Source organism: Fringilla coelebs, assembly GCF_963513975.1.
Source record: "Fringilla coelebs genome assembly, chromosome: 4".
Taxonomy (NCBI): Eukaryota; Metazoa; Chordata; class Aves; order Passeriformes; family Fringillidae; genus Fringilla; species Fringilla coelebs.
The window spans coordinates 11275115-11299342 of record NC_140032.1 but is presented as its reverse complement, the minus strand read 5'-3'; the positions used below and the strand labels follow the sequence as shown (position 1 = coordinate 11299342).

The window sequence follows — 24228 nt, the reverse complement described above, 5'->3', positions numbered from 1 at the left end:
GATGTCAGGAGCCGCCTCCGCTCCATGCGCAGCAGGGAGTTTCAGGCCTGGGTTTCTGTTTGTTCTCTCTCTTCTCATAACTTTTGAATTTCCACAGTACAGTATTTCCAGACTCACCCATCCACTTTTTTTGTTTTCTATATATTTTATGTTGCCTACTTTATCGCAACCCCCACCTTGGGACTCCTCAACACCATTACCTTGCAGTGACTCCTTCTGGGAGAAGTGGCAACTTGAACAGCTACAGAGTTCCCTTATTGCTGATGCCGGTCAGTGTCCAGTCCCAGGTCAGTGGCATGTCGAATGGACGCCTCAGGTTCCATTCTCCTCCCTCACCTGCACCCCTCGAGACAACTACACCTTTATAAGCCACAAAGAGAACCAACTTATGCTGTCACTGGGATAGAAACCCTAGGAATTCACCACAAATCCACCACCATGAGCAAAAGCTTTGTGCAAAAGTGTGCTGTAGGTACATGGAGCTGTTGCACCAACCTTCACCTGACCTGTTGTTTGATAAAGACACTCTCTTATGCAATTTACTTGTCTCTGCAATAAAAGGGGGATTTATTGTGGAGTACCTGAAATGCACTAATGTTGGCCTTTTGTTTCTGTATTTCCCTAGGCAATCACTCAGGCGTGGTTTTGAGCATCAACTCCAGAGAGATGCACAGTTACCTGGTTAGCTGATATTTGCAGCTGAACACAAAAACCGAAAGACTCTTCACTGTACCGTTTTATTTTTCCCTGGTGATGTCCCAAAATTGCAAACATGGCTGTAAATGCTGATGGAGAGGAGGTTTCTTATCAGTCCTGTGGAAAAAAGCATCCATCATCAGTTACCAAGGGCGAAGGATAACGTGTCTTGTGTTCACTCTATGGCCTGGGAACTCATTTCAACTGAAACTCAAAATATGGTAGCAAATTTGTAGCCCTAGGCACCTTCAATGCCACCTTGTTTCTTTTCTGTATATGCTCTATTTCTTTATGTTTATTTTTAGAATGATTGACTGTAACTTTTTAATTATATTTTTAATTGAGGTTTTCAGTGGAAGGCTGGGAGTCTTCAGCCTGAAAAGGTGATTTTTACACAAGTGACTAGACCAGAAAAGATGGCTGATAACAATGACAATTTTTTTAGTGGGCCAAGTGTTTCTGTACTGGCAAAGGACTGAGAGAGAGACAAATGCACTCCTAGTTGAGACCAGCTCTTAACTTAAACATGTGTGAGACAATCTAACAAATTTAGGCTTAGGCCCTTCTGAGGATTAAAGGAAGAAAAATGTTAATTAGGATTTCTTGTAATATACAATAATGCTCTAGTAAGTGTAGCAAGTCCTGAAAAACTATCAGCAGCAGTATCTCCCTCCATCCCATCACATGTGAAAGAAAAACACCAGCTTAATGCTATTTCCAGACCAGGTGCCTTCACTTGCAGACAGTCATTTTAGTTGCTCCTTTTTTTTTTCTCCTGAGCAAGCCCCTCTAGGATGATGGCTGCCAGATGAGTTCTCCTGTTAAACCCTAGGCTGGTGGCCTGTCTCTTTTTAAATTTCCAGAGAGTGTAAATACCTCTTTTACACAGTTTTCTTTGTATGGTTATTTTTTTAAGACTTCCTATAAGTGCAGCTGTGCCGCGTGGGTCAGAGTTCTGCTCTGGGAAGGGCTGGGTAGCACTGCCATCTCCTTCCCAGGGCTTCCCTGTTTGGGATTTCCCCTGATGTTTGCCCTTGCTGGTGGGAGTGGGCAAACCCCAGCCTGACCTTTTCCACTTGGGTTGGTTTGACAATCCAAAGGGTCATGGGGATGATGGGAAGGGATTTAGGTCTTCCTGTTTCCCTCCCATCACCACGGGGTGTCTCTCAGTCCCTACCACCACTGGCCCCTTTCCCTGCAGGGACAGCAGGGGAAGGGCTTCTGGAGGAGCTGCCTGCAGAAAGGTTTGTGAGTCAGGTCCTTGTTTCCTAATCCCAGTTTTGTCACTTGGGTCAGAGTTTCCTAGTCTTGACCTCTGCATGCTTAGGGATCCATGCAGTGAATCCACGCTCCTCTTGTCTTTTCTCTGCGGTTTATTTTAGCCATGTGGGAAAACAAGTGTGGTGTGGTGAGTTTAAATGTCTGGCATCCTGTGTGTCATAGCTGCCTGGGATTAGGATGCTTCTCTCAGAAACCTATATAATCTCTTCACTTTTTGCCTTTGATAGAGAATAAATAACTCTGTACTCACTGAATGTCATACTGATGCTAGTGACAAGCTCGCACACCACCTGGTTTAAGAAGGATACAGACAGTGCATCATCCGGAAATGCAAACAGAAAATAATGAAGGCTACTCAAAGAGAAAAGAACTGTCTTAAAATCAGTGTATGCATTGGAATCATTCTTCCATGTAGCTGTGAATATCTCTATTCATATTATCATCAAATGCAGCAGGTTGGGAGGTCATAACTCAATGTAGTACTGTAGGCTCTCTCATGAACCCCATAGGATGTATGAGTAAAGCACAAGAAAATCTAGATTATAAACTTACTGTAAGGAACTAGGTGGAGAAGTTAGAGTGAAGATTCTGAAAAGCACTTGCAACCCGCTCAGGAAAACAATTACAAAAATTGTTCTAAGATTTCTGCCTATTTAGTTGTATAGTGCCATGTAAACTTATTAGCAGAGAAGCAATGCCCTGGCTGACTATGGAAATCCAAGGTCTTAAATGTATCTGAGTCTGGCTTTCTTGAAGAGAAGTGCGTGTACAAAACACGCTGTGAATTGGAAACTCTCGGGATCATTGCACCAGGGGCTTTCTCTCCTCACCAGCTCTTCTTGCTTTTTCTAGTAGAAATGAGCTGGAGCAGAGAATAAAATAACATTGCAACCACCTTACTTGTTCCTGTGAAATAAATCTGAAATAGGTTGTTTGTATAGGGCAGGTGAGTGGCAAACCAGCATCATAGACAAGGAATGGGATGGAAGCTCCAGCTTGGGGTTGTTCTCACATGGCTGGAACTAGGTCACACATCTAATTTATGCTTTAACAGCTACTTTTGTACATTTAATTCAGGATGATTTGTGTCTCTGATCACAGGAGTCTTTTGGAACTTAGAATATTTAACCTCTTGGTACTCTAATTAGCACAGTGTAGTACCTGTAATATTTTTTTCCAATGCTTATTAATTTGATTCATACAGCACTCCTGTGAGGTTGGTTTGTCATGTCTTAAAAACAGTTTTCTAAAGACATGTTGGTATTGCCGTAACTGTACTAATAATACCCAGCAGTTAATAAAGGAAGCCTTTGATTTCCTTGCAAGAATAATTTTTAAATTAATTATTTTTAAACTGAGAAAGTATTATTACCATTTTCTCATTCATGGTGATTTATCTGTAAATGAAAAGACTCACTAGTGCTAGTTCTCAAATCTTTAGATACACATAAAGAATAAATATCTTTTTATTCTTTATCTGTATCTAAAATCCTGACACATGAATATTCAGAAAAACAGAATTGCTTCTATGCACAAGTGCTAGTCACACATGTGTGCATGCACACATGCAGTATTTGTACATATTTTAGTTATGTTTTTTAGTGGGAAGGGTGATGTGGTGGCTAAGAAACCCAAGATGACTGTCAGATACCTGGATCCTGTACCCAGACTTTGAGCAAGTTACTGTGCTCTTGTTTCCCCACCTGTAAAATGGGGCTGATAGTAATTACCTACCTCACAGGGGTATTGTGAGGCTAAATTCATTATTGTTTGTTAAGGATCATCAGAGCAGAAGAATTTTGTGAGTGTAAATTAATGGTTTAACTTTGTTTGTTTCACTTGTAATTATCATTGTTCTTAAAAGTTCTCTACTGAAACCAGCTGCAATTATGTATAAATGTAAAAAATGCATAATTCAAAAAAGGTGCATCACTGGCAAAAAAGAAAAAAAAAAGTAATTTTATTTAAACACTGCTATTGGAACATACTGTTATGTGGTAGCACTGCAACATTGGCTGTGAATTTGCTGTTACACACTAGTATTGTGAACTCACTTCTCTGCATTGTTATTTGATTGAAAACCTTATAAAAATGGGTACAGTGATATTTATCAGCATTGATATTGAACCATACTGAATCTAAAAAACTGGCAGAGTACTGGCCTCACTGGCTTCTTTTGGCCTTCTTAAAATCTGATGTATTTGCAATTTCAGTAACACTCTGTACTTTTCAGAGTGCTCCAAGCAGTATGATCTGAAGCATTCTAACAGAACCATCAAGATTTACAGCTGTTATCTTTGCTTTCTCTTTTGACATTAAATGTTTTATGTGGCTTTGGAACAGCCCATCCATATAAAATACTCAGAAATGCTCAGAGGACATTTAGGGAAAATGCACACAGTGTTAATTAATTTTTCAATAATATAAGCAATATAAACCAGTGTATATTTTTATACTCTGTTGAAGAGGGTGGTGGAAATGGCTGTGAAAAAATAGAAGGCCTGAGGCGAGATGTGATTGTTATCCACAATTCACATCCAATTTCTTGGAACTCTTTTATGCTATTCTCATTGAATTAAATCCTTCTTGATGCATTTTCTTCTTTCAATGACTGGTGTAATGAGGAGTAAGCTGTTTATTCATATAAAGTAGATGATTTGTTAACTAACTGTCCTGTAGAGAAAGAGAAATCATTGCTTTGCCACTAGTAGTTCCTAGTGCAAAGCAAGTTTCATCTGACATGATTATCATGGTTAGCTGACTTTTCATTCCAATGAGACCTTCTCTTAGTGGGAAGACTCTACCACTGTATGCTGTATCTTTAGCAGAGATTAATAGAATGGAACTGCAGTCATTTCCATCCTCCTTACACAGACACATGCTCAAAAAAATGTGTGAGAAAAAGAAAATCCTTATAAGAAATTAAATACATGCAGTAGCTTTTTGATGATGAACCAGAGGTTCTGATAAGTTTTGAATTTCTAGTGTTATTTCAAGTCAATATTTCTAAGTAGATAGAATCAATGACAATTTCAGTCATAGATTTTTTCTATGTTTCCTATTAAAATGTTTTGTAATTTTTCATTAATGAGACTTCAGGGGAAAAGAGAGACTAAACATTTTATTTCACTGCACAGTCCCTGCCAGTTGGAGTTATTGTAGTTGTTTTATTGTATATTGATTGATACCACTATATTGTTTCCATATTCATTTTATTTCAGCATTTTAGATGAAAGTAAGTGCCCATTTATCTCAAAATATTGGATTTCTACCATGACAAAATTTATAAGCATTTACCCTTATAAATCTTGATTTTTGAGATACAAAATTTTGTTTTATCTTGTAAGTCCATCCAAAAAGCTGCTTCCTGGCTCATTTTCTCTGTTTTAGTCCCAGTTGCACATTGCTTCTACAACTTTCTTCAAGAGACTGGCACATAGCCAGTAACTAGTCTGAGAAAACCTAAAACTTTAATTAGAATTGCATTTAATTGACTGTAAGTAAGGTCTGCTCAGACAATTATCTTAATGTTAAGTTTGTATTTTCATGCTCTGTATTTCCTTTCAGCTTCTTAGCATTTGCCCTCTCAGTGCCACTTAAATGCATTTTTATTCCTGTAATGTTTTTTTACTTATTTTTAGACTATAATCATCAAAGTGACAAATAAATCAGACCCCTGGTTAGCTTTTGCAATTAATAGCCTAACCCTGCAGTCTTTGGGAAATGTCAAGCTGTGCCCTCTCAAAGTTGTGTTCTTCTGTGCCCAGCCAGCCCTGGTCCCCAGCTGATCACCTCGGCAGCATTGCCTCCGGCTGTCTGTGCATGCTCAGGCTCAGGGGGTGCAGAAGGGTTGCTCCACGTTCAGACAGCCTAGAACAGCCCATTTCCCAAATCTGGATGGCAGTGTCATGCAGAAAAGGTTCTTGTTTGTTCCTTCTTTTCAAGTGTGTTGCTGAAGCAGAGAGAGTGCATGTTATTGGGGAAAGAAGAACCTGTAATGGTACTTGAGGCTTCTCTGGAGGGTAAAGAGTGCATCCTCTTGGAATATTTCCATTGAAATTGATATGTACAGTGTGTTAGCTTCATGATTTTTAATATGAGATCTCATTTCTGTAAGTCTTCAGTTCCAGCTTTTTTCCTCCTGTTAAATGGAGTAGCAAATTATTTAAACTATGAATTGTGGAGCCGTGTGTGACTTCCATTCTTTTCATCCCTTTTTTTTTCATATGTGAAGCTTGTCAGCATTACTTTTTCCAGCTAGTTTTTATGCTGGTAGTTGAGATGATCTTCTGTAAGACAGTTTCTAATGTAAGAAATCCTGGAAGGCTTAGAAATATGTACTCTGGAATACAATGATATAGCTGTGTGAAAAAATCCTTATCAAAGAGCTATTAAATACTTTTTAGTAGTATCTCTAAAAATACATACTCTTATTTGCAAACTTTTTGCCTCTCTTCCTTCCAGATTGATTTTCTTTCAGAAGAACATTTACTACCCCTGGCAGAGTGCATTCTTTCCCTTACACAAGTAATTTTGTTAAATATTTTTTTCTTTGCAACACTTGCATTTCACACAAGCTTCGTCTGTTTTGATCAGCCTTGATTTCTGAGTTTCTGTAAAATTTGCATCTTTACACGATTACTTGCAATACAGTGGACAGAAAGCCCTGTTAAGCAGCAATAATACAAGCAGCAGTACCTGGCACTGCTTAAATAATATGCCTTTTTTTGCACGTATTTTTAATGGTATAATGAGTATATTAATCACCAGGAAGGCCAGGCATTCCAAATAACTTTCTTAACAAGTCTTAACATTTCTATGTTATTTGTTGCTAATTTTAGCCAGCTTTTGATACTTATATTTAGTTCTTCCTGACAGTGTCTGCTCTTGCAGATCAAAGCAAATGAATTGGCTTATTCGCTTTTTAGAAAAAGTATTAATTCACACTGCTTATTGATTAAAAGAGTTTAAAAATTAAATCTTTCTGAAATGGTGAAAGAGATACTTTTAATGAGGACAGCTCATACAGGAAAACAGCAGGCTTATATCCATGTGGCTTTGGAGATATTCTTGTTATGGATTTTGAATAGAGAGGACTGTGCAGAGGAAGAGTGACCTCAAACATCAGTAAGAGGCACGTAGGCAGTTTGCAAATGGTAAAACTAGTCCAAAGGAGAATATTGTAATACACCACCTCTATGCTTCAGGTTCCCATTGGGGCCTTTAAATGGTTGAAATTACAGAATATCTTCACAAACAAACTGCCCAGCGAATTGCCAAATTCATTGGCTCCATTTACTTGTAAATACACTCCTCTCTTTGGGGTTAATCTTCTGAGATGCTGAAGTAGCAAAGTAACTGTTCATGAAGTCACCTGCATTGTTTAATGCTCCCAAATCTTTGCCAAGTAGCTTCTGAAACCAAAAAAAAAAAACCAAAACAACAAAACCCCCATATTTCCACTCTTTTCTTTCTCTCCTCCTTTCCCCCCACCCCTGTTTTGTAGTCCTTTGTTCTCTTTCATTATTGCTGCTGTTTGTGGCTCTGCCTTGCCTGGCTTCTCCAGATGAGAGTTTTCTACAGTTCACTTTTTCTTCCTTGCTTTTTGTTCTGCTTTATGTTACTGTCTGTGTTCCTATTTGGATATGCACCTTACTGTGTCCCAGCTGATAGCAAGAAGAATCACAGTCTTCCCCATTCCTGCCTCTCCTCTAAGCTCTGCCTTATTGTGTGAGTAGATGAGGTTCCCTGTGCTTTGTGTCACTGCAGTCCATCCCTCCTGCTTCTTTCCCACTTCAGTATCTTTTAATCCTTTCAGCTTTAATTTTGGCTCTCATTTTTGCTGAACCTTTCTGGAATTCTTATCTTTTACTTTTCAAGAACTTCTCTCAGATGTTCATCCCAGAGAGCACATGCTTCTAATTTGAGATGTGGATGAGTATTAGACTCCCTGAAAGAATAAAATCCAGCATTTCCTCTCTCACCAGTTTATATATTGGTTTTGCCATTGGTCTGTAGTAAAATTATGTCTTTAATTGGCAAAAAAAAATTATGTATTTATCTGTTATCTCCCAGATATCTTCCTCTGCCTCCTTTTGGGTTAATGGCTGAGACGTGTTCCCATGAGTTTCCTGGAGCACAGCAAGGGTTGGCTTTCTTTGCCAGCCTTGCAGTCTGGCAGGTTCAGAACTGCAGCAGGGGTAGAGACACCTTGTCAGACCACTGGGCTGCATTTGTATTTCAGGATGGGAAATGCTGAGACCCAGCCTTTTAGAAAAATTGTTACAACCCAAAGCTGAAGAATAGGTGAAGGAAAGAGAATTATTTGTTAATAGAGGGTTGGGAGCAATTTGACTTGACAGGTTTATGGGTCTGTATGAAACCTTTCATAGAGGGTGGGGAAAATGGCTTGGATTCAAATTCCATAAAATACAAATTTAAGTAAAGTCACCAGATATATTTGGCAGAATCATCCTGCTGGAGGCACTTGGAGAATGTAAAGGGAGTAAGATCATTGAAAAGCCCAGCAGTACCTTGGGGTCTGTCTTAGGGAGTGTAAGTGAGAGAGATGTGGGAGGGAGGGGAGCACAGGATGAAATAGCACAGGGAAAAGCAGGGAGACAGTCAGTGTTACCAGTGTGTGTGGTTTTACCATGTTGTTGATTGTGTTTTGGTTAAGCCTTGAAGCTTACTTTGATTTGTAATGGCAACTATTTTGTTTTGTTGGTTGCATGCAGAGAACTTAAATCATGAGTCTAGAATGATGCAGCACGAGGGACATGCAAAATTATCACCACTTCTGCCTATAATTTAAGACAGATCTGACTTGCAGCAACACCTGAGGTGCATGGAAAAGATGTTGCCTTTGGAGTTGAGATGCCTGTATGTGTGGTCCAGAAGATTGGGGATCATTTACTAATGATCTTCCTCTCTAGCACAGCACTGAGCTAGGAGACAAGGGAAAAGAATTATTTTATAGTCTGTGTCTTGCATTTATACTGTTGAAATGTAATTTACTAGAATGCCTGTATGAGCTGTAATTTTATAATGTTTAAAGAAGATGAATGGAGCTGGTGTAGTATTCCTGAGGGTAAACACCAGTGATTGGAGTTTACTGAACATGTGACTAGAAATTTTAATTTTAGGAACAGAGAGTTCCTCCATTTCATATACACACCAGGCCTTTGAGTACAGATCCTTTTTTTCATTTGTCACTGACAGGCTGTGATTTATTTCCTCATGGGTGTAAAGTCATGGGTTGTGCTTGCTGCAGTGAAGAAAGCTCTGAAGGGAAAACATAATCAAATGGAGAAGTATACTTGAATTCTTCTCTCTTGATCCCAGTCTTCTCTGAGTTGTTTTTCTCTGATTGTCATTCTGTCAAAAAACAGGGTTGATGTTAAAAGGTGATTAACCAATTTTCATCCTCTTCTGTGTGGCTGAGGAAAAATAAATACAAGAAGTTTGCAGAGGAATAGCAGATTGGAAGAGGGTGGGGAATTTGATCATCTGGCAGAGTGCTTTGGGAAGCTTCCATTTTTTTGTTTTACCTACCACTTATTTTTACAAATATGTACAGCACCTGTGATTTATCTTTCCATTAAACTTTGATAGGTTTCTTTGTAGAGGGTGGTTTTAAAGAATACCACCTTAGTGTATTGCAAGTGTGGATTTAGGAGGCATCAGGTATTGCCCTTCCTCACCTAAATGAAATTAACTTGATGTATTAACCTGTTATATGTATGAAGCAGCACTAGGAATATTGCTTCATCCTAGATTGGAGGAATATTGGGAGAGATGAGAGTTGGAATTGGAGAATTTTCCTTTTTAAGAGCACAGGATGGAAGCCAGCTTATTTACAGTGAATCTGTGGCTGTTCCAGCACAGGTGGGTGCAAAGCCTCTTAATCCAGGTACAAACAGATAAATATAGATTTTGCTGGCATTACCCATGAAAACAAAACAGGAAAATATGGTAATTAAACCTAGCCTAAATAATATTTCATGGCTAATTAGTGTTGCAGCTCTTGGTAAGTACATGAAAGCCTGTAAAATAAAAACTAGACTTGACATATGTCTTGTGAAGATTCACAAAGCATGTCTCACTACCCTGTTGTTAATGTGGAACATCATTTACTTGGCATGGCAGGGCCAGATTCTACCCTAATTTATGTCCATGCAGTTTCACAGACAATATCAGTTCAGCTTTGTGTTACAGAAGAATTTCATCCACGGTGGATTTGGAAAGCAACTGCAGGTTAAAATCAGTCTTCTCAAAGCACCTGTTACTCACAGGTTACTCATTGATTTTAGCCCTTTTATTCCCATTGCTAGCATGAGAGTTCTTTGGATAGATGTAAGCTAATTACAACCAAGGTAGAACTGAATTTTCTAACTGCTTATGACTGCTTGGTCAGCAAATGCCTAATTTTTTACCAGGGGGTTATTTATTCACCAGGGGGTGAAATTTATTCACCAGGGGGTGAAATTTCTTAGCAGTCATCAGTATGCTATAGCCCTACCTTTAACATACATGGCTACACAGCCCTCTCCTTCTGCCTTTGCACATTCTGTATTTGTGAAAACAGAACATGCCTTCTCCTAATTTTGTTTCAGGTGACCTTGACTTTAAGCAGGTTTCTTTGTATACGGTAACGGGGCTCAAGTGAAGAATGAAATAAATCCATAACTGGTGCATTGTCAAAAACGGGGGAAAAGTGTTATTTGTATATTTTTGTAAATATGTAACATTTAATGGCAGTTTTGTAGTGACGTGCTGTTTTTGAGAAAAGGAAACAAATATATGTTTGAATATGCTTGACGTAACACTTAACTGTGATTCAGTTGCACAAGTAATAGCTTAATCAAGAAGTCTTGTGCAATATGTAGTGCACACACACATAACCAAGTATCTGTTAGCAATCCACAAGCAAATTTTTGGCAACTTTTAACAATGGTGATGAACTGTGCAGTACAGATTATCACGGTCTCTTTCAGCTTCCAAACATGTAGCAGGCAAACTACTGTATACGTACCTGTGTACTCCACTGCATCCAAAGGTATGCATTTGTCCTGAGAACCTGCACTCCAGGTTTTTCTTTAATAAAATTTGGTTCTAAACTATTGCTTGCTTTGTTTTTCTTTTGAAGCTTCTCATGGGGTTGGTGGAGGGAAAACGGTTTAAGCAGTCCCCAGGGTTTGTGTGTCTGTATTTAGCAGCGAACGACTCAAGTCTGCAACGCTGAGCTCAAGGGCTGCAGCAAACCTTCATTCTCCTCTCTTTAGCCACCCCACTTCATCCTCCTACACTGCAGCTCGGCTGCATTCCTAGGGAAAGGGGGGAAAAGTCCTTTTTCCTTTTTGCTTTTCCCGGGGAGGTGCCTGCAGTGTAGCTGGTGGAGGGTGACATCCTGTGGGCAGACGGGAGCCGTGCAGCGGCTCTTCTGTAAAACCCCTGGATCAGAGGATTTGTGTCCTGCTGAGGAATTCCCTAGGTCAGCCTTCGTCTCCCTGTGACAGAGCGCCATCAAGAGAACAAAGGTACGTGTGTTCTGCCCTTCCCCTGCCTTTATTCCAATCTCTTCTTTTTATTAATTGCCCTTCCTTTATCCCACTCTTTCCCTAAGGAGTTGCCTGTGCTGTGGAAGCTGCATTCTCTTTGCAAAATTGAGGGGTCTGCAAGTCAAACTTAGCCCTTAACTGGATGTAGCTGTGTGTAAGGATCAGGCCGTGACTCAAAATAAAACTAAGCTACAAACTATATTCAGTCAGGAAACCAAAATCCTCAGAATTCTGCCCATTGGACATGTCCAGGTACTACATATGATATTTATTTCACTCTGCCTACAGTTTTGGAAACAAAATGCAAAATTATAGAGTGTATTTTTATAAAGTCTTGGCTTTAATGTCCTAAAGATTTTCTCCTAGTGCTCCTGGCAAGTGCTCTCTGTCTTTGCAAAGGTCACTGAATTGCTGAAGTCAGAATATGCCTTGCATCCCTACAGACTGGGCATTCCTTCCTGCTTCAAAGTTTAGAGATGAGCTGCTTTTGGTGTCACTCCTATTTTCAGCCTGGAACAGAGTGCATGGTTTGCTGAGAGGTGCTTGCAGCTCGGTGCCTGCCCAAGGAAAGTCTGACACTGGCAGAATGAATGTTTTCCACTGCCTGTTGCCCACAACAGGGAAGAACAGAGGGGTTCTGATTGTTGTGGGTGTGCAATGTGAAGTCTTTTTAAACCTCATACTGGGATAAAGCAGCACCATGAATTATCTATTGTTTTCTTAATTAGCCATACAAATTTTATAGACTGCAATGAAGTTTTAATAGGACCACAAATGGATTATTTATTCACAGAGTGGATGCATTTTGAGGATCTAAAGATGGATAATTAAAAAGAAAAATAATTCAGACAAGATGAAACTGAATTTTTTCAGCCTGCCCTAGTTCAGCACTTTCTCAGGGTGCCTGGTGAGGAGCTGGCAGCTGGAGGAGCCCTGTGGTGTGGGCAGTCTGACCCTTCCCTGTGGCACACCAGGCTAAATGTGAGGCTGGATGCAGGAATGAAGCTTGAGGCTTCCCCTGCTAGGAAACACTGCAATTTGTCATTTTAGGTTCTCTAATCCTATACTGTGGCTAGCTGAGACTTTAACTGCAGTTTATCTCTACAAAAGCAGACTGCTGGATCTCAAATGACATCTCATTTTCCAAATTTAGTGCTCTAATATAAGTAAAAGCAAAACTCAAAGAAATTTTAGTTATTTTTAATGATGTTCCAATAGTTCTTTCCAAGGAAAGCTCCTGATTTGGAAGGTCAGGAGTGAGAACAGACACAGCCAAGCTGTTCCCATAAATGAGACACCAAATAAAATTTGCTAATATCTGACCTAAAGGGCTACTTTACTTCAGAAACTGATTTCCAAGGAAAAAAAGGAATAATTGCTTCACTTCTGTTTCCTTTGCTATCATCGTCGAAGTCATATTAATTCCTATACTATTTTAAAGCTTAACTGGTTTCAACATCATCATTAAATCATGTCTGTCTAATAAAACTTCTGAGGCATAAACAGGCAACATTTTTTCCTGTTTTCCATTAAGACACTGATTTCTTTTAATTTTTTTTTCTTTTGTTTTGTTTTGTTTTTTGTGATTTATGCCTTGAAAGATGTTTTGCTTTCTTATGGATCCAGCTGCTGTGGAGAAAATGTACTGTACTCTGACCTTCATGGTTTTCAAAAGCTGAAGCAAAATAGTACAAATGCTGCACAGTGTATTTTGAAAGTGATAAAAGGATCCATTCCTGCCATTACAGCATCATACCAAAGCCTGACTTCAAAAAAAATTCAAAATCAGTGCTACATGCCAAAACAGGCTAAATAAATAAAAATTCTAAGGAAAAATTCTGTGAGAGCAAGTAACAATCTATTTAAAAATTAGTAATTAAACCAGAAATTAAGCTTATGTTCAGCTCAGGACCCTGTAACTACAACTCTACTGCTTCTACAAAATCTAACAGGAAAATAATTCCCTTGTAATCAGATTACTGATGAGGAATACCCCTGATAAGATTTAATTTTTTTGTTATCTAATAAATTGTGAAGGAATCATTTTGCATTACCTTATCTTAAAAGAGAGATTCTTGCTTTACAAGTCAAATTAAAGAGAATATGATACACAGCTTTATAGAAGGGAATGTTTTTGTAACTGCTGGTGTGAAAAATGAGAATCATTTTTCTGTGCGAGAAAACAGCTTCATTTATCAGTAGTACAATGTCAGGAGAGCAGGGGGAAGCACACAAGGACACTTAAAGAGAACACACTTCCAGCCTCCCTGGAGCTGGACGTTTCTGTTTTGAAGCAGGGAGCTTTGTCTTTGATAGCTTTAAGGAATTATCTTCTGCCATGAATTTTGTTTATTGTTTATGGACCCATATAAGCTTTTAGCATCAATAAAATTCTGTGACAAGTTCTGTAGCTGAATTGGGCAGTTGTTTTGAACCTGATCATTGATTTTGATACCCTCAGTGTTTGTACTGTTAGTGGCAGGGGCTATTTTGTTTCCCCATTTCTATAACCTGTTAACGCAGTCCCCTCCTCAAGAGTTTTTTTTCACACTAGAATGACCTTATTTTTTTTTCCCTTGAACTTCACTGTAATATGAATAGGATTTTTCCTTGTCTGGAGGGATGCTTGTACCATGTCCCATAGAGTTTATCTATTTATGGCAGTCAGAGCCATTTGGATGATGTGGTACAGATACACAGGCAGATGACTGAGACACCAGCAATGCAGGTGGTTTTCCTTCTTTTGCCATTTGCTTCTGCAAGTCTTGTGAATCAGACAGAGAGTAGAGATACATGCTTCATTTAGATCACAGGACTATGGCAGGTTTATTTTTTGTTGTTGTTTTTCATGTTGTGTTTTTAGGTTAGTTTTTGTTTTCATTTATTTTTTTGGTCTTTAATCGTTATTAGGCAGTACATGAACCTACCTATTAAAACTCCATTATGATCTTGGAGGCTGTAACTACAGAAAAAAGCCAAATTAACTACCTTAGAATACTGCTTCCCTCAGTTTGGGAAAATGAAATGTATACTTAAGCTTTCTACTTTATAAATTTGGTAATAATTGTGGTGTAACAGGAGCAAGAGCAAAATCTAAGAAAAGCAGCGAGGAGTAATTACAGTTTAACACTTCTCAATCTCATCTGTCAGTCATCTGTAAGAAATTGCTACATTCATCTTTAAGTAGCCTGGTAATCAGCTCAGTTTAATTTTAATCCACTTTCATTTCTTAGAGGTAATTTTTAATGTTCTACATATTGCATAATTTATTAGTGGAGTTGGCATCGAAGCAAATGGTGCAGATGCAACAGGCAGGCAGGAAGTGCTGCTATGAGCTCTAAATACATCAAATTCCACATTTCCACTGCCAAGAGAGTCCTTGGGCTGCACTCAAGTTGCAGGAGGTCACTGCTCAGATAAATGGGAATACAGCTGATACCAAAAAATACTCATGATAATGTCCAAACGTTTTTCAATTGACTGGCACAGGAGAATGGTTCTAGCTGAGTCTCTGTTGTGGGAGAGCTGCTCAGGTGCCATCTCAGCACCTGCAGGTGACTCTGGAACTGACAAACACCAAGAAACAACACTGCAAATCCTTTTTTTGACAGGTAACTTTATTAATACTGGTCTCGGATCTGTCGCACCCACCAGGTGCCAGTCTTTTTTTTTCACACTTTGCAAGACTTTCTGAAGAATAAACTAGAAAGGCATAAAGTTAGTTGAAGCTACTAAGACACACATTTGAAGGTGGGTCTGTTTTGGACTTTTGTTCTTTTTTTTTTTTTAACAGAAGTGTCCATGAATGTGTGTCAGAAAGAACTTAAATACACTGAGAAATACAGTAGAAAGGCTATATTTACAGTCAATTATAATGGGCACTGCCAACATATCCAATAACAAAAATAAAACAAAACCTTTTTCTCATGTTTCTATCATGCTTTTTTTCACAGAGATTTTTTTTTTTAAATATGATTTTGTTTTTTAAAAAATACAATAAGGAAATAATTACATTCTTAATATGAGAACATTATCATACAACACACATCCTTGGCCAATTAATTTGAAAGTGTCTAACAAAACTCGATACTAAATTAATATTCTCCATTTGAAAAATCAAATTGCCACAATCATCTCATTAAAAAAAAAAAAAGCCCTTGATCCCCTAAAGTTACGATCTGGGTTTTTTATAAAAAAAAGCATCACCCATTAAAAAAACCAACCAAACAAAACAAACAATTTTAAAAAAGCACCTGGTACAGTAACAGGCATTTGGTGAGGAAGCATAAGTGTAACCTTTTCTTAGAAGACAGAAATGGTTCAAAATACGAGTTTTCCTTTAAAACAAAAGTCATGCTGCTCTATGGCTGAGTTTGCCTGGTGATCCTGGAATCTAAAAACAGTGAAAAATACAAGTTCTGTTGCTCTTTATAAAAAATTGTGCAGCAATAGTGCTATTGAAGGCAACAGAGTGCATTTCACAGCACTGAGAGTGGTCTATAGAGAGGTTATTTCCCAAGCTTTTTGGTTTTCCTCCTTCCAGAACCTTGGCTGTTACACAGAACAGACTAGAGTGGTGGTGGCTTTGTGGAGCCTTTGCTGGAGAAGAGTGGAAGATGTTTGGATCAGGGGGCAGCCCCTGTGAAGAGTGCTGTAGGTGCTGAGGGAGACCTGCACCTACAGCAGAGCTGGAGGAAGGCTGCACCACACAATTTCCATTTGCCTGGGCAGAGATTTACACACATCTACCTCAGGCATAGATTAAAACCTGTCCTTGCCAAGGAATTTTTCTTTTTTTAATTTATTTTTTTTTTTACCATGGGATAAGGGGGTGGAAAGAGACAATGCCAATATTGGGTAAACAAGACAAGTGATCTGGCTTTTGACTACTCTGCATTATTTCATGTGGGACCACTTCTTAATGGCAACTGTTACATCACTGCTATCCTTGACTAGAAGCCTAATTTGCATTATAAATATGTACAGATATAAATTAAATATTTATTGAAATATACAAATAAATAACTTAATTTGAAATAAAAAGCCTAAATGAACTTACTTTTGCTTCAAATTTGTTTCTGCTATTATTTATGGGAATTTGATGCTGTTTAGTCCATAGTCACACAGTACAGAATGTGCCCTCAAGTTAGAGAGTTAAAAAGTGACCTAAACTAATATTAAAAAATGGTGTTTTCAATGAAAACCACACTGACACTTGCTCTCCTACTGTATCTGCATTCCTGTGGCCCTTTGCACCAAGTACAGACACAAGAAGCAAAGAGCCTTTTCTCATCCTGGGCCCCATTTCTACACTGTGAAGGTCAGTGGGGTCCCTGGCCCTAAATGCATTTGGGAGCAGGACACAGCCCCATCTCCTGTCAGCTGTCAGGTCTTTTTGACTCATCTGTGCCTTCAAATCCCACAAGCTCCTGCAGGAAGTCCTCTGGCATCCAGCTCAGCTGAGAATCCCAGGGTACCTTCCAGGAGTTGCACACACCCATTCCTAAGGGTAAGAGACAATCTGCAGGCTTGGCCATAAAGGGATGGGATCCTTGAGAACTGCTGTCTTGCCAACTTCTGTGATTGGAATTGCAGTCTTAACTAATTATCAAGACTCCAGCCCTAACATCTGTGATTGAAATACTACTCATATTTTGAGGTAATTTTTAAAATTATTTTCTACTCCTCACAGTTGAGGAGGAAAAAAATCTTGAGAGTATGATTGAAAGCTCTCCAAAGGCCTAAAAAAAACAAAATGGAAAAACTTAATAGAAGCCATCTGATTATACATTCTCCCCCCAACCCCCTTCTGATTTTTTAAAACCAATCTTGAGATTTTGAAGGGCTTCAGTGGCAATTTACTGCATGTAATTTCTAGGGAATGACATGGATAAGAGACAAAGAAAAAGAGATTTTTGTAATTTTACAGACTAAAATGCAAGATGCTATTTCCTAGTAATCAGAAATGGACCCCTGTTTGAGAAAATCCCCAATTATTTGTTAAACTGTTTAAAAAAGAGTCTGAAAATTATTACCTTTTCAGTCCATCTTCCTCAAAAATAATAGCTGAGGTCTGAAAACAGACAAAGGAAACTAAGTACAGCAGTGTTCTATACCTCAAGTTTAACAATACTATATTATAAAAAACAAAACAAGACTGACTGCATAAGTCATTCTGAGTTGCTGTTATCTGTTGAGGACTAAGTTCAATTGTTGTCTTTTTCTTCTTTAAAATGTATAGAAAAGAAGCAGTATCTAAAAATACCTGTTTGCCCTTTAAAAAAATCAGGAACAAGTCATAGTTCAAGAAGATGACCTTTGAAAATGACTGGTGCTTCAGAACAGCAATAAAGAGAAAGCACAAGAACACATCTGTCTCGAAGTTTGGCAGCTTTTTATGTCCCCATGACAAAAGCATCTGTCTGAAAAGTATCCCAAAATCGCTTCACCACCGAGTCATGGCCCTGCAGAGCTGCTGGGCTGAGCAGGCACTGCTGCTTCTGCCAGCACATTGCTTCAGGTTTGTTTTGCCACGTGAGCAGCCACCAGCAAAGCCTCTGCTGATGAGCCAGACCTGCTCTGTGGCAGAGTTCCAAAGGCAGTTTTAATCTGCAGGAGTCAGGATTTCACACCAGTCTTCAGCAGTGTTCCAGCCGTCTGATGCACTATCATTAACATTGCTGGTTCTTTGCTGCTTCAGCAAAGCAAACTTTCAACTGTGACTTTATGCTCCTTTTTAGTTCCTATGGTTGGGGTTTTTTTTGGTTTTCATTTTCTCTACCAGTGAAGTTGGAAACAAGGAGTTACAGCTAATAAAAAGGGGCACACGGAGTTACACAGCAATACAGTAGAGGGAATACAGGCAAATTAGCGCCAAGCTACCATTAACTGAACAGAGTTATAAAACTTCTCATGTTTCATCACTTGATGTGACCTTCCAGGTGAGTCCTTTGCAGCCTATGTCTTGGTCTGTAGTAGGTAAGGCTTTTATGGAAAGTGAGTGGCTTTGTTTTGTTTATGTTCCATTTTTCATCTCCCATTCCTGGAAAGGGGGAAAAAAAAAGATACAGAAAATGTTAGAAGAAATCAGGATATTTCACAGATGTCATCAAATCTGCTAAGCCACAACTGGGGTCAATAACAGGCTTTTTTCATTAACTTTGCTGGATTCAGCCCAAAAATTAGTTAGGGAATGCTAACAAGTATGTTCTGATAGTCTGTGCACAGCATCCACCCTTCCACAACTATATACAGCGAGATATTTCCTAGTGCAGTGCAAATAAGCCATGTTTGTATTCTGCAGAGGGGACTTCTGGAGCAATTGACACCCCACAGCTGGTGTAAAGCACTCAGCTCTCCCTGAGTGAGGGAGAGGCTGATTTAAGCACACAAGGCTCTCTAAATGACTCGTTTGAGACAGCAGGAAGCCCTCAATATCTCTCAGAGCTGACACCAAGTTATTGCTTTACTGCTCTTCAATTTTTTTATTATAAGACTCATGGCAAACACATAAATTTATGACTAAAAAGTTCAACTTAGCAGAGATACTAACAGGCAGGGTTAAGAGAAACAAGTCAGTTTGCATTGCATTTGTCTCCCTTATAGATAACCAGCTATTGCCTGGCAAGTTAAAGAAATTGCTTTGACTTTTTGTGCCTCAGTTTCCTCACCTGTTAGCTGAGCACAAGGACACCATCCACAACAAAACATGAAATCTACAGTGCTTTTGGTCATTTGTCTCAGAGCAAGGTATTGCCATTTCTTCTGCCACATAACTGAAAATCATGAGATTGCTACAGCTGAGCCCCCAGGTCAGTAAATTTTGTGACTGTCGAATGTCACCTCCAGCATCTCCTAACAGCTCATCCTAGCCTAGGATGGGCTCACCTGAGGACATGCACACTGTACCCCTGCCTGAATCCCACCCTTTCAGCCTCAGGAACTACTGAAGATCCACAGGAGGTGCCTCTGGCTCCAGCAATCCCCTTGGAGCAGCTGCCCACTCCTCCTCACCAGGCACTGGGGGCTGCAGATTCCTCTGTGACCCACCAGAGGAGACACTCTGCAGGCAGCCTGCTGACTTGGCTTCCAACCTGAATTCCTGAATTTAACACTCATTCCACAACATTTAAGAGCTCTGACTGAATCCATTACTTATGCACGTAAATAGCTGTTCCTGCTGCTGAAAGCAGTAAGAGCATTAGTTTGGCTCAGCAGCTGTATGACTGTGACACCTCTCCAGCTGTTGTAAAATAACAGTAATGGTCACAGTTGATGGCTGCTTTAGCCATGTAAGAAAAAAAACCAAACCTTTGGGTTTAAAGGTAGACAATAATTTACTTTGTTTCTAAACTTGTGTTTGTTTTTATTTAAAAAGTACTTTTACTAAAATTCAGTGTATTTTAAATATTCAGTTCTACTCTTCAAATTATGGTAATTCTAAAGTTAAAACACAGTACTGGTAGAAGTTAGATTACTTTAAAAACTCTGTTAAATCTGTGTTCTCTATAGATATGCTACCAAAGCTATAAAGGAAGTCCTTGGCTCAGCAGCTGGGAGGAGATTTTCTTTGAAGTGTTAAATAAGGCTTGAAAGCAGAAGCTTCTTTTGCAGGTGCAAAAGGAACTTTTTGTTTCTTTCCACTGCTCCTGCAGGTTCACACCAAGGAAAGAATGTCTCAGTCAACACTGACAGCCTGACTGTGAGCTGGGAAACTGGGACAGCTCCTTTTCTTCTCCAGTCCTTGAACAAAGCAAGATGTAAGATGCTGACATTCACCAGCCCACTAGTTTCAAAAACAAATCAGAAATACTAATTTCAGTTTCCTTGCTGCACATAACAATTTGGCTTTAGAAACCTATTTGATATTTAAATGAATATTTGAAATGCTGTAATAATTGCTGTACAGCAAGGATATTTTAATCTTTTTACTTCTCTAGGACTACTGACGCAGAATATTGTTTTCCATATTTTAATTGGAGTCTCCTTTTCTAGCCAAGTACAGATTAGACAAAATTGCAATTAAAATGCCTTCTGGCTTCTTAAAAATATGCATAATTACTTTCTAAAAAAAAAAAAATTTAAAGATACTCGTAAAAAAGAAAAGTTAAAAAATTCAAATGTATGTATGCATATGTATGTGTATGTATCATGTGTGTCCTGAACAGCCAACCCCCAAATTGCTGCTCTTTCTTACACTTCACATTAGATCTTGCTGCTTCTCTCTGTATTTCCTTCTACTGTTAGTGCATCTGAGAGGAGAAAGCTTTTTGTGGCAGAGCTTCCAAACCTGCTGTCCCAGCTGTGCAGGGCACAGAGCAGCAGCTGCCCCAGCACAGGTGAGCCCACTGTGACACCAGGCTGGCTGTGAACACAAGGCTGGCAGGTGACAGGCTCAGCATCCTCCATTCAAGGAAAAGGCCAAGATGGGAGGCATTCAGTGCACTCAAATACACACCAGGGGGAAAAACTATATTCTGACATTTTGAACGTTTCTACAACTCCCTCATAGCACTGGGAGATGTGCCAGCTGCTGGAGATGCAAGCGAGCACAGACGTGGGATCTGTTTCACTCCCACAAGCTGCACTGACATCCACGCCTGCAGAGCCAAGTCCTGCTCTGGGACACTCACGTGTGACGCCCTTTCCTGAGCCACCTCTACAGGGCCTGGGCTCGCTCACAACTGCAAAAGGCCAAAAGAATTGGGAGCCAAATTCCACCCCCGCGCACGTACAGCGACCCCCGAGCGCGGGGCGTGCTGCAGATGTGCACCTGATGGCAGCTGTGGCTGCCAACGGGCTGGGAACAGATTGGGTTGCACTATCTAATTCAGCAAAATTTCACTCTTAATATTTAGTGCATGAGGTTTTAGGGAAAAAGCTGTTAAAGCTGAATTGGATACTTTTTGTTGTTTTTCCCAGCATGGGAAAAATATGCTTAGCTGCTCCACATCCTTTTTGATTAGCCTAATCCTATATCCAAGACTGCTCTGCCTGACCAACTTATTGTGCCATCCAAAGCACAACGACACCAAACACAGCAGGGCTTTTCCTGTATGGTATGTGCTGAGCATAAAAAATGTACTACAGGAAGGTATTCTTTACACCAAAAATGTTTAGGTTTTTATAATGCCCTGGTTCCTCCAGCTGTAACGATTAGATGTCTGGATTTAATGTGCCTGTCCAGCACAAATCCATGCTCCCATTTGCAAGCACTGTGCTCTGCTAGACCACTCTCCCTGAGTATTGCTGAGCTACCTTCCACATCTAAGACAAAGTGTACAGTTAGAGATGATATCGTTATGGCACAAATTAGGCTATAATTGGAAAACCCAGATAAGCTTTAGAGCACATAAATCCTTCCTCAGGTTTGAAACACAAGCTGAAGACTTCAAAGTTGATTAGAACTCAAACCTATTATGCTGAGTGTAATTATTCTTAGTTGGATTTAAATGAATCAAGCTAAGTGGCAGGAAAAAATAGTTGATGTCCATGCAAAGGGGGTAGAAGAAGGGTGAGAAAGCTGTTTCAAATGGTGTTTCAAGAAAAATATTTCTATTATGATAATTTAATAATAAAATAATTTTTTGAGATGCTGATTTTTCAGTATCTACCACATTTAGCTTCCAGGTTTATGCTCAGACACTGGAAAAGTATATACTCAACGAATACATGTAACAAAAGTTACTTGAAGAAATCAGAAATAGCATTCATGAATGACAAGTGTTTATGATTACTACTGTTTATAATTACAACTAGCAATGAACTACTAAATAAACAAAAGCTTGGACCCAATGCTATTACTGCCACCCTTGGTTATGTGTTGTCCCTATGTTCATGCCCAAAAGACTGGTCATACAAACACCATTTAAACTAAACCACAAAAATTAGAAAACTGTAACAATACAAGAGGACAGCAAATTTTAGCCTGGTACTTGCATGACAAAATTGAAGTAATTCAACTTTTACTTTAAATGTACATTGAGCACTTACTTGCACAACACATTGTCATTAATTATAATGTACATCTGTTCTGTTCTTGCAGTGGCTGGAAAAGATCAGACCCAAGCTTGTGCCATTTCTAATCACTTACACTAACAGTGCTCTTTTAACCACTTCTCTGCTACACAGAGTAGTGGACACATGGACTGTCTACACCACACAGTACTTACTTTGCAAATTAAATCTAAAAAGCAACAGAGAAAAACATGGAATCAGAGTAGAGTCAAATCTGCCTCCCAAACTTACTTACCAACTCTTCTGCAGAAGGTTCCCCAAACCAGCAGTATTTATGTGAATCATTTCTCATAATCTTCTCTTCTTAAGGCTAAATAAGACTTTGTAAGAAAGTATGAAAAAGCACAGCAGAAGATAATTAAGACATCAATGCTCTCACCTTTGCTTTTCGAAGGACATGGCCTCGACATGGAGAGCTGTTTGACGAGGGAGGTCTCTTCAGAGCTGCTGCACTGTTCACAGGGATGGAGCACTCAGTGTCACTGGTATCACAGCTGGAGATTGGAGAGTTCTCCAAAGTTCGGTGCTTGAAAATTGGAGACTAGTAAAGAGTGAAAAGCCTATACTGAGTTTCCTCCAAGTAGCCACACGTGCAATATTTTCTACTTTAGATTCAGAACTGCAGAACTCTTCTTTAAAGAAACTATATTCATTATAATGATGAACAAATGAAAAGGAGATTAGAACAAAAAAGCCAAAACAATGTGCATGTGTGTTCTGTGATGAAAATTGAAGTTTCTTTTCTGTTAAACAACTATGGGTCTGATTTAACAACTATGGACAATCCAGAGGAATTGATGTATCCCTCTGATCTTTCTGTGATGGCTGCTTCAGACACAGATGTGTAGCACAAGCTCCACCCTGAAGGTGTGAGATGCAGCCCTTGCAGAGTGACACAACTGACAAGAACCAGCACAAGCAGTTCTTCATTGCTGCATGATGACTTGGTGCCTTTAAATCTCCCTGGGCTGGAGCAATGTCTTGGTTCCTGCACTTATACAACCACCGAGGACAAGTTGTTGGCTTTTTGCACATTATCCTAACGTATCCTGCCTGTGATTCCCATGTCTACCTGCTCCCTGCAGCTGCAGGAAATGTAAATAACACAGAAAGGCATTTAATTCTGCTCTTATTTCTCAGGCTCAAAAAACCATTATACAACTCTCAGTTCCTATTCATTTTTGCTGGAGCTGGGAAGGCTGAGCACTCCCAGCCCATGGTACTGGGATTTGCATGTTCAATGGCTTTGCATACCTGTGGACTTGATGTTCCTGATTTGGGCTCAATAGCCAAGCCCAGTGTGATGCCACCAGCCAAGGCTTTCTTAAGGCTCTCCTTCACCTCAGTCAGTTCTAGCTCCAGATTCACACGCTCAGCCTCCTTCTGCTTACACTCCTCTTCCAGCTTCTTTAACTTGTCTTCAAGAATCACTTGAGTCTTCCGGCCTGTCATTCACAGCAATTTTATTATTTCAATAAAAATAATGTTAAATTGATACTTAGAGAAATTATTTTCTTTCTAAACAGTAAGCAAACATGAAACAAAAAAATTAGGTACTTTAGATAAAACACTTTTTTCATGTAAAAAGTTTAGTAGCATAAATCAAATGCCTTCTATCAAGTGACATTCCTACGTATCTAGTCTGGTTTCAAACCAGTATTGTTGTCTTTATTTT

The 24228-nt window shown here is 39.3% G+C and overlaps 2 protein-coding genes across 2 annotated transcripts in view; one reads left to right on the top strand and one right to left on the bottom strand.

Annotated features, from left to right (window-relative positions):
• SORCS2 (sortilin related VPS10 domain containing receptor 2) overlaps window positions 1-649 on the top strand; it is a gene marked incomplete at both ends in the record, with an annotated part of 522327 nt that extends 521678 nt beyond the window's left edge. The window contains 2 exons of the mRNA XM_084203970.1: window positions 208-287; window positions 626-649. Of these exons, the coding sequence (XP_084060096.1) occupies window positions 208-287; window positions 626-649 (104 nt within the window). The remainder of the gene's footprint in view (window positions 1-207; window positions 288-625) is intronic.
• A 14520-nt stretch (window positions 650-15169) lies between these two features.
• The window catches only part of AFAP1 (actin filament associated protein 1), a 110170-nt gene continuing 101111 nt past the window's right edge, over window positions 15170-24228 (bottom strand). The window contains exons 15-17 of the mRNA XM_084204245.1: window positions 23808-23998; window positions 22933-23094; window positions 15170-18579 (exon numbers count right to left, since the gene is read on the bottom strand). Of these exons, the coding sequence (XP_084060371.1) occupies window positions 18553-18579; window positions 22933-23094; window positions 23808-23998 (380 nt within the window). The 3' untranslated portion in view covers window positions 15170-18552. The remainder of the gene's footprint in view (window positions 18580-22932; window positions 23095-23807; window positions 23999-24228) is intronic.